The sequence below is a fragment of the Cimex lectularius genome, unplaced genomic scaffold (assembly GCF_000648675.2).
Source record: "Cimex lectularius strain Harlan isolate CLEC.00 unplaced genomic scaffold, Clec_2.1 scaffold212, whole genome shotgun sequence".
Classification (NCBI taxonomy): Eukaryota; Metazoa; Arthropoda; class Insecta; order Hemiptera; family Cimicidae; genus Cimex; species Cimex lectularius.
In genome coordinates this window covers 134,528-145,414 of record NW_019392965.1, presented here as the reverse complement: position 1 = coordinate 145,414, position 10,887 = coordinate 134,528, and the positions used below count along the sequence as shown (strand labels likewise).

The window sequence follows — 10,887 nt, the reverse complement described above, 5'->3', positions numbered from 1 at the left end:
TAAAGATCGAAACGTTGGCATGATAAAGAAAATGTTTTTCTGAAACCTACATCACACCAGACCGCATCTCACGATTTCTAAATAAATATCGATTAACGGTCACTAATCACCACACTTTTTTAAAAAGGATTGAACTCCACACTCACCCCATCATTTATATTTTCTAGGATTTTTAGTACTTTTCTGTAGAGAAGGAATGTTTCGTTCTTCTATTAGGTTGTTTTCAAACAAAATCTCCAAAATTTCTACATTCGTTTTCATCAATGGAACGAGCATTGAAAATCTATAAGATTCATCTTCGTTTTTAAAGGCAATCTTAAACAAACCAAATATTATATCAGTTACAAGATAAACTCGTTTCCACGAACAAAATTATATGTAAAAATTATGAAAAGGATGTTTCATATGTGTAAAAATTTTCTATATTTGATTAGCGAAGGTTTTAGTGCAACAGAAAAGAAAAAAGAATGAACCATTTCATGACCTTATTAAATTCTTAAAAGGGTAAAGATAAATTGCATGTTCAGAAAGTTGAACAAACTAATAAAAAAAAAAGATTAATCCTAAAAGGCAAATGTTGACATACAACGAGAACGATTACACTGCGAGTCACAAATAGTTTTAAGGATGAAACGTACAAGTTTTCCAAAGAGATTTTCGTTGGTCAATCTATATTTACTGCAGGATCAATACTTTATGATATACGAAGGACTTTATGGGGAAAAATTGTGAAAGGTTGAATTAACCTGAAAAGTGATATTTCTCGAATAAAATTGAGAATCAGGTTTTGGACAATAGGTACTTTTTAGTCCAATTTAAGATGTAGGTAAATACCATGAAATAATTAACTTAAGTTTTCAAGTACCTTTTTCACATCATGAAGTAATATCGACATTATTTAGTGTTATATAAGTCACGTAGTTTGAGTTTCCTTCAATGACATTATAATATTCTTTGCTTCTACTTTTATTTTTCGTCTTGTCATTATGTTGTATACATTTTATTTAGTTGGTTAATTTTATTTTGTTATATTTTATTTATTTATTTTATGGCCGGCGAACTACACTGGTCATCGCCAGCCCTCTGTTCTTTACCTTTGCATTTCTTTTCTTATCTTTCTCGCCTTTTTGCACCTAGTGGTTCTCCAATCAAGTTATGATGTTTTATGATATAACGGTAACCAACTCTCCTATAGTTAGCCTTTTACCTTACGACCACGCCAATAGTTGATAAAAAAACAAACACAGCTACACAGAAACACAGAAACAAGACAAAACATGATAGTCTGGTTAGCATTCACACTACCTCAGAGTACGCGATATTCCTCGAGGTAATTGGGGATATGCGCCTTCATTCACGCTAATAAATTACATACACACATCACAAATGATTCACACTTCCCCAGAGTACTCGATATTTCTCGAGGTAATTGGGGATATGCGCCTCCATTCACGCTAATAAATTAAATACACACATCACAAATGATTCACACTTCCCCAGAGTACTCGATATTCCTCGGGTTAATTGAAGGATAGCCCCTCCATTCACGCTAATAAATTAAATACACACATCACAAATGATTCACACTTCCCCAGAGTACTTGATATTCCTCGGGGTAATTGAAGGATAAGCCCCTCCATTCACGCAAATAAATACATTCGTTCCAATAAATAATCCATATCACATGAAGATACAAAGATCTAAATACAACTAAAAATATTTATGGCCCTGAGACGTTCGATCAACGATCTGTGCCCGCTGCCGTGCTTCAAAGCCGCACATTGGCCATTCGGGATGTCGTATTTTTTTCTTTGCTTACTTAGATTTTTGCAGTCTGTTATTATATTCTCTGCCATGGTAACCTCTACACATAGTGGGCACCTACGTGGTCTCAACCCTATAACAAGGTCCCGAGTGTGATCTTAGTATGACCTATCCGCAACCTGTTAATTGTGACCTTTTCCCTTCTAGACCCAGCCTTCGCAGACCAGGGACCATGTCTTTTTTACGATTCGTATTGTTGGTTAATCTTTTTGATATTTTGTCTCAGAGGTTTTCCAGTTATACTTATAATTTCTGTGCCTTATTTGTTCTATAGGTTAATTAGCTTATAGGTTTCTTTCCCTATATTTATAAACTTGGTCCATTTAATTTTTTCTTATCCATTCGTCTTACTAATATTTTTAACTATATCGTTTAAATAAATTCGTACGCTGTGGCATTCGATGAATCCAAACGGTAACAAAATTTATCGATTTCTCTTGGTATTCATTAAATTATTTAACACGGACATCGCTGGCGAGTATGAATAAATTACAACTTCCCCCAAATAAGTCCCTTTCGATATTCGTCATATTTCTTAAACTGGGAAAATTTCCACTAAAGAATAAGACCAAACCCAAGATTTGATTTAATGTTTCTTTATTTACGGTCAGCTTTTGGCCAATTTATTCGGTCCTGATACCGTTTGTATGTCTTTACTCAGGTAAACAATTTTTCGTATTTACCAAACGGCATTCGGCTCTGTTCGATGTCAATATTTTGTACATAAAAACAGGTAATTGTAAATATTTTCTTCGTTTTTAAAACAAAACACGATCTATGTGACGGAAAGTCCATCCAGTTTCTAAACCCTCAAAGTACTGAATCTCCTCTGTTGATAAATCAATAATTACTGATTTGATAACTTTTCTACTCTTCTGTATTCGATAGAACAGATAATTAAAAAATAATAATGATGGTTGGATTGTCATCGCTGATACATGCATTTCAGAGAATGACGTACGAAAGTACGTACAAACAGGCTCTTAAGATAAAATGAAATCAACCTGGCCTAACAGAAAGCCGCCATAACATCCTATAAACTGGTTTGGCAGACCCTTTCAAATAAAAAGAACAACAAAAGATATACTGAAACTAATTTAGGGATTGTTATATGATATTTGGCACATGATCCCGCATACACTCTTTAAACCATCTTATAATGTTTCAACAGTCAGCATTAGATGCTTTGAAGATTTTAGGCTCTACCTTCAACTCCAAGATGGTCTGGAAAAACCTGCCATATCTGGAACTACTGGGAAAACGCAACCAGGTGATTCTGACATGGACGCCAAGAGACGAGGTGACTGAAGGCAACGAAAAAGCTGAAAAACTAGCAAACGCGGTGATCTAATATCCTTAGGACCAGAAACTCAAATATTCGCAAAATTCAATGGTTAGAAAGAAATGACCATACACTGAATGAATTACCCAGGTGCAAAACACTCCTGCAGAATGTCCTCAAGATCTCAACCAGGAAAATATAAATTACCTACCTCTTCCTCAGAAGGCAGAAAATTGAGGAAGAAAATAGGCCTTTGCCCATTGTAACACAAAAGATCACACGCTTTCTTTTGCATATAAAGTCGCTTCCGGTCTTAAATTGGGAAAGCAGCAAGTCTGTTAAGGCCAAAATAGTGATCTAGCGAATCCTCTAGGTCCCATCCTAAGCTGACATCCATGTAACTATGTGCACGAAAAATTCTTAAAATTTAAAAGCACAGATATATTCTTTGACAGCAAAACAACACTGAAAACATTAGACCTCATCTTTCAACAAAAAGGTGGTCTGGGAATGCCTAACTACATTCCTACTACATTCCTGGGAAAACTAGGTAACTCTGATGTGGGTGCCATAAAAGAGGACACGAATGCAAAAAACGAACAAGTTAAGATGCTAGAAAAAAAGAGCAGTTCTCACACCCTTTGGTCTTGAACCACAGTTCTGCACACCTACCGTAAAGACGTAACTGACTGGATGAATTCAATCCCAGCCAGGGCAACCAAAATTTACCTCTACCTCGGCAATAAGACTTTGTACTGGCCTAATTCCCACCTGATGATCATCTGTCACGAAAAGTCATCGGAGCATGCCCTTTGTGACTGCAAAGCCCAGAAACGGTATATCTGATAAAGGCGATACGAATAAGAAAATAGGAGGTAGTGCATTTTCTGGGGTATTGATATGAAAGGGTAAATTCGACAATAGATCTTTTAGATCGCAGTGGAAGAAAGGAAGACTAACTCCAGTGAGCCCGGAAAAAAAAGATCACTTCGTTTTATTTGCAAGTAGTTATATAAGCGATACAGTTTTGGAAAAGTTCGTAAAAGGATCAATTTTGACGGTATTACTTTTTTAAATAAAACGTTTCCTTCCTTGATGCAAACTATTTCTAGTTTGTACAGGTTAGAGTAAGCAGGTTCAAGAGGGTATCGAATTAATAAACAAAGGCAGATCGATCAAGAATTGTCGCCATTTCCCTGTTGTGTGTCGATGAATAAAAAGAAACCTTTTGGTCAAGAAATGTGCTCAGGTGACATATTAATGAGGCAAATCGATAAAACAGCGACTCAGGAGTCACTTGGCCACCGGTGAAATAGCGATCAATCGAAACGTCTAAAGGTCACAGATATTCCGACGAATGGCTCAAGTTATTTGTTTGTTTAACGCTGTTAAAACTGAATATTAGGATCGGCGAGGTTCTGCGAGGCTCGGGTCGATAAGCTTATCGTGAAAATGCAAATTCCCCTGTAAAAATAACCTTAAATCGAGGAAGGAAAGTCATAAGCAACAGTTTCCCATTACAATCCCTAGCCAACATAAATTCTAGAGAAAGAATTAACAATATTTATACACAGAGCTTTTATTTGTACATAATATAAATAAACCTTGTGATAAAAATGCAAAAAATATTCACTGAAGATGGCGAGACGCGGAAACGCGTCTGACAGAACAACACAGCGAGGATAGGCAAACTAGGATGATCGGTAACGACCGAATTACAAGGAAATATATGCTGAAAATAATCAAAATTAGACCATGGTTTAAGTTTAAACAAACGTTTCACGCTTCGAATAAACATTTCTTTCACCTTCTCATATGGAATATAAATCTCCAGAATCATCGAATATCATTCAGTCGCAGTTCAATGTAATTGTAGAATGCACATGAATTTTGTCCTTGAATTTAGCCCGTATCACAGCCGTGAAATGTGAACTAACGCGACGGTTTCATGCGACGTGGGACGCCGATATGTCTCGTATTAAAAACATATCAACCTTGGCATGTTGATTGACCTATCTTTCTTTTTTCTTTCTTTTTGTATTAAATATTCATAATTGTGGCTGTTGCTTGTACATTTATCCGCCACGTTTTGTCCGACGTCGGTCTTGCAATCGATAACAAAAATTTGAACGCAGTTTCTTCTGGGCCCGGGCAATCCTTTTTATTACGAGCATATTTCGACTATGAGGTTATATGAACTCTCAGGGTGCCGGGGTTTTTGAAAAAATAATTTATAAGAATTGCGCAGGGGGCCGAGGTAGCCGAGTGGTTAAGGCGTCAGACTCTCGGCGGTCGTGGGTTCGATCCCCACCGTCGCCTCTGGACTTTTTTCTGACGCCTAAGGGGACCGGTGGCCGCAATTGAAAGAAATTGACACGACACTCATCAATGGAAGGGACGGGATCAGATCTCAGTGAGCCTGAATTTGGTCCCAACTCACTTCAGACATGAGTTTCTTCGATGGAAGAACACCGGCAGATTCACAACCGTGTTGCGAGCCCCCAAATGTGATGCCAGGGATAAAGTACAATGTGCTGAACAGCTGCAGATCTCAGGGGGAACTCTTCCAGTTCCTGGTATCCATTGTTAAAAAAAATCTCGCAGGATTCGAACCCGGGACCTTGTCTCAACGCCTAAATCGTTGCGGCCACTGACGCCCCCGGCTGGGCATTGCCCAAACACTGCAGCCTTCTGGCATGTACTTATTGTCGTTCCTTAATTCAGTTCGATCCAATAGATCCTTCTTTTAAGAAGTAGTAGGTCATTGCTGTATTTTTCCTGGGTACCTTTTCTGTCTGGCTGCTTACTTTTGGTTACTTCCTTTTTGCATAACCTATAAACAGGTACCGACGCCCCCATGGGACAACCCTTCAAAGAGGGTTTGCAAGAAAGCCATTTTAATTGGGAAAATAACACGCATCTCACAAACTGTAACAACGACTGTTCTCTGCAAAAAAATCTATATTTCTTTTTTAGAATAAACTGTAACCTATTCTGCACAAAATGAAACTGGCCCCACAAGAATCCGAGTTTGAGAGGCAAAATGTTTTGAATGCTGAAAATCAAGTGTTCTATTGTATCTTGCCATGATGAACTTCAACTCGCCATCCTTTTACTGTTTGAAAATGTGAAGATCGGTGGTAAAAGCCTAAATAGTTTTTGAAAAAAAAGGTACCTAAACTGGCATCTTTTTGGTGATTATATTAACCAATTAGCCTTGAAAAAATAATTAAATACTGTAAAATTTTAGAAATTTGATGAAAAACAAAAAGTACAGACTCTCATAAAAAATAAATGCGCATCAATATGAAAATCCAACCAAGAAGTAGAGTTAATCAAAGAAAAAAAACCAGCTTTTTGTCCGCAAATCATTAGCTACCCTCTTAATTACCTCTAGCAAGCAGGAAAAAATGGATTTTATACTATTTATTCAGTTATGTTGCCTTGCCTGAAATAATCCATAAATAATCCATAAATCCAAGGTCACACATATCAGGTTGCGCATAGGTCATACTAAGATCACACTCGGGACCTTGTATAGGATTGAGACCTAGGTGCCCACTATGTGGAGAGCTTACCATGGCAGAGCATATGATAACAGATTGCAAAGAACTAAGCCTGCAAAGGAAAAAAAAAACCACATTAAGATTAAGGTTGTGGCAGGCAGTAGGCACAGATATTGAATACTATGGGCTAGTGAATAAAGTTTGGTGTAGGAATGTAATTTATTAGCTTGAATGGGGAGACATATCTCCAATTACCCGAGGAATGTAGAGTACTCTGGGGTAGTCTGAATGCTAACCAGACTATCATGCTTTTATCGTGTTTCAGCATTTCTGTACATTTGTGTTTGTTGTTTGTGTTATCCACAATTGACGAGGTCCTGAAGAACAGATAAAGAAAAGACAGAGTTTTACCATAAAACATCATAACTTGGCTGGAAAATAAATTATTAGGTTTAAAACATGAGAATGATAAGAAAAGAGATGTAAAGCTAAGGAAGAGAAGGCTGGTGATGAGCAATGTAGTTTGCCGGCCCTAAAACTAAAAAAAAGTATTTGATTTTTTTAAACTATAATAAACCCATTGTGTTGTTTCAGACTCAGGTGGATGTGCCAATTCTCTCTGCTTACGAAGAGGGACAACACTTTTGTAAGAGGTGCGGTAAAACTTTCGGTACGGACGAAGAAAAATTTAGAGCTCATTTAGAAGGATGCATGAACGAATGGGACGGCATACCTGCCAGCTTAGAGGACGACCACAGCTTTTCAAGCGGTATGCGCTTATAAATAAAAACCCTCAGATTTTTTCCCTTTGAGTTTTACAAGTTAACGATTAACTTTGCAGGAGGTTTGACGCAGGAGCTAGTTACCGAGGAGGATAAATATCATATGTACATTACACTTTTGAAACCTTGTCCTATATGCAATAGGAAATTTTTTCCTAACCGACTTGAGACTCATGAAGCTGCCTGTCGAAAAATCAATAGGCATTCCAGGAGTAAGTATTTATAAAACACAATCAATGTTGGCATTAAAAAAAGATACTCTGGCTGTTCATTTAAATCTCTTTTTTTTTCCATCATAATATATTTTGATTTATACTTTTACAATCTATTTAATTTATATACATATATTATTCAAAATATTCAGTTTTTCTTCTTAATTCACTAAGGCAGTCTTAATTTACTATATTAGGATGAAAACTGAGCTTAAATTTTTTTTTTGTTATTTGCTGTTCCAGTTTGAAATACAATGCCGGTGCTGATGGTGCGGAAATGTACTCCAGTTTTAACATGAACTCAAATATTAATACTTTTTTCAAAAGTGAGTGAATGAAAGTGAATAAAGAGAAAAAAGTTAATATAAAAATAAAACGAAACAATGTATATTTTTTGGTGATACATTTCTAGAAGTGAGATATTTTTAGCAAATCATATTATGTGCTAGAGACTTTTTGTTGGTTTTAGTCTGCACTGATATTCGGTATGTTACAAGGGATATAAACCTACGAAATTGAACAATTGCTCCACACTTGTAAATGTTTTATTATGTAATTTAAATAAATTAAATTTGTTGTTTTTATTTCTTGGTTTTTATGACTTTCTATATTACTTGCATTTTCCAGGTCCTGGTTTGAGTATAAGTCAGTCTAAATAAAAGTATTACCATTTGAGTTATTAAAACCTGATTTTTCTTTATTATGTGTTAATATTAAATTATTTGCTTGTTATCGATCATTTTGTTCAGCCTTTCCTGGCCTGGGTTGGTTTGACAAATGTTTTTATTTTATTATTTTTTTAATTAATTAATTAATTATTTTATTCATGACTTGTTTCTTTTGAATGTGTTTGTATATGAGTGTCCCATTAAAGAAGATCCTACATCTCAAACGGGAGAAAAAATCCCCTATTCTCCAAAGGCTGATTCTCAATTGTAATCTAAATATTTCACATTTTATGTGACTCCAAACTTCCTCAAATTTTTCCCATAAATTCCCCCATATTTCATAAAATATTTATCCTATAATAAATTTGATTTTATCAGTAGAAAATGCCTTGGAAAAGCATTTGTTGAACCAATTTTCATATATACATTACGCATGTATTTTATATTTAGTTTGAGTGTCTTGTCACTTCCAGGCCATCGATTGGTAAATGCTAAAGCCAGAGAGGTGGTAAGGTGTAGGGCTCTCTGGTTTGACCCTGGGGTATCTCGCCTAGCAATTACTTTCGTGAGTTTGATCTTTCCATAGACCATATGCCTCAGTGGAAGACTCAGCTTTCCTTAATTTTTCAGAAGAAAGGAATAGTTCATTGGGAGGAGTCTGTGAGGATGGCTATCCTGAACACTTTCTTCTGTATAGAACCATTTTGAAGTCAGATTGAGTTTTTTTGGCTGCAGTGGCTCTGGATTGAATCTTTGTCAATTGAGGTGGTTGTTCAAGCTGAGAAGGGTGTTACTTTCTCAATGTATGTGCAATTTGAATGCCAGGATCTTCATAATTTCCTTTGTTAATGCCCTGTGCTAGCCAAATTTCACCAGCTCTATGTGAAAAGTAGCTCTCTCACTGGACAACCAATTGTCAGAGATTTGACAAAATAGCTTTTGCGAGAAATGCCTGGGAATACAAGTACAACTTGAGAAGCTTTTTTTTTCCTTAAATTATAAAAGGCGATCAACCGCTTTGGGTCATTTTCCGCCTTAAAAAACTTTCAAGCTGGGTGGTGAGTGGGCCACAGCTAGCTCAGGAATCCCCCAATAGCGGGAACCAGGGCCCCGGCAGCATCACATGCCTCGGACACCCCCCTACAACCTCCACCAGGTGGGCACCCAAACCGCAACCCAAGACACCACCCAACATTGAGTGGATTACAGATTATTGCATACTGAACTTGAATGATTTTTTATTAAATTATTATATTATTTTATCTTCATATTTCCGAAATTAGTTTAGTTTTTTTAAGGAAAGTTACTAGTTTGTTTATTTGGTCGAAGTCATCACCAAGCGAGTCTTTGAGATTGGTTGGAATTTCCAACCGATGTCTTTCTGCTACATATTTTTTGCAATTTGTCAAAATGTGTTTCACTGTTATTCTTTCTGCGCAAACATCACAAAGCGTAGTCTCTTTTTTTGCCATGAGATAAGAATGAGTACGCCTACAATGACCAATTCTGAGCCTAGCAAGGACAACTTCTTCATGCCTGGAACCTCTATGAGATCAGGCCCAAGGTTTTACACTATTTTTTATCTCCCTAAGTTTGACATTAGAAGTCGTTTCCCACTCCGTTTGCCATAACTGCCAAGACTTTCTTTTATGCCAAGTTGCCACATCGGATTTTGGTGTTTTTGTAATTTTAACTCCATTAAGGATGGCCTGTTTTGCCAAATGGTCCACCTTCTCATTGCCAAATATTCCGCAGTGTCCAGGAATCCACATGAAAACTACTCTATTTCCCTGATTTTGCAGAGATTCAATGGTAAATAGGATGTCTTGGATGTCTTGTATCAACGGATGTACAGAAAAGTTGTTTTTAAGTGCCAATAGCGCTGACGAAGAGTCAGTACATATGACAATCGTTTCCCTGGATGGGGCTAATGTAGTTAAGCATTTTGCTATTGCTATAATCTCAGCAGTATAGCTGCTACATATAGGTGGTAGGGTACACATATATTGTGCCTTATTATTATAAGTGAAAAAGGCAGCACCTGTCCCTACATCATTTTTTGAGCCATCTGTAAAACAGTGTGGGATTTGAAAAGATATCTATTATTTTATAAAATTCTTGACTGTACATGTACGTGGGAGTATTCTTCTTAGAAAATTTAGTGAGGTCTAAGCATAGATTAGACTTTGGAAGCAGCCAGGGAGGTTTAGGTGAAATTCCAATTTTATAGGGGGGATCGTAGCATTTATTAATTGTAAATGAGCAGCCACTCTAGATGGAAAATGCTTTCTTTTACAGCGTAGGGGATCTTCAAACGGAATAGAGTTTTCACTTGGAAAAAGGGACACTAGAGGATGTGAAGGGCATGGGAGATTTTTAACTGCAAAGTTCAAGTCAAGTCTTAATCTTCGATGTTTGAGGGGCAATTCTCCAGCTTCAGCATGCACACTAACAGATGGACTAGATCTAAATGCACCTATGGCTAGACACAAACCTGTGTTTTGTATCGGTTCAATCATGGACAATGGATAAGCGAGTTTAGTTACTAATTTTGATGCTCATTGGTAAATTAGTATATTAGTTTTTTTTTAAATATTATTTCATATTCTAAGA

The 10,887-nt window shown here is 36.6% G+C and overlaps 1 protein-coding gene across 1 annotated transcript in view; it reads left to right on the top strand.

The window, feature by feature from the left end:
• The window catches only part of LOC106664705, a 32,862-nt gene extending 24,729 nt beyond the window's left edge, over positions 1–8,133 (top strand). Inside the window, exons 3-5 of the mRNA XM_014390648.2 lie at positions 7,207–7,381; positions 7,454–7,606; positions 7,850–8,133. Of these exons, the coding sequence (XP_014246134.1) occupies positions 7,207–7,381; positions 7,454–7,606; positions 7,850–7,854 (333 nt within the window). The 3' untranslated portion in view covers positions 7,855–8,133. The remainder of the gene's footprint in view (positions 1–7,206; positions 7,382–7,453; positions 7,607–7,849) is intronic.
• The last annotated feature ends 2,754 nt before the right edge of the window (positions 8,134–10,887 follow it).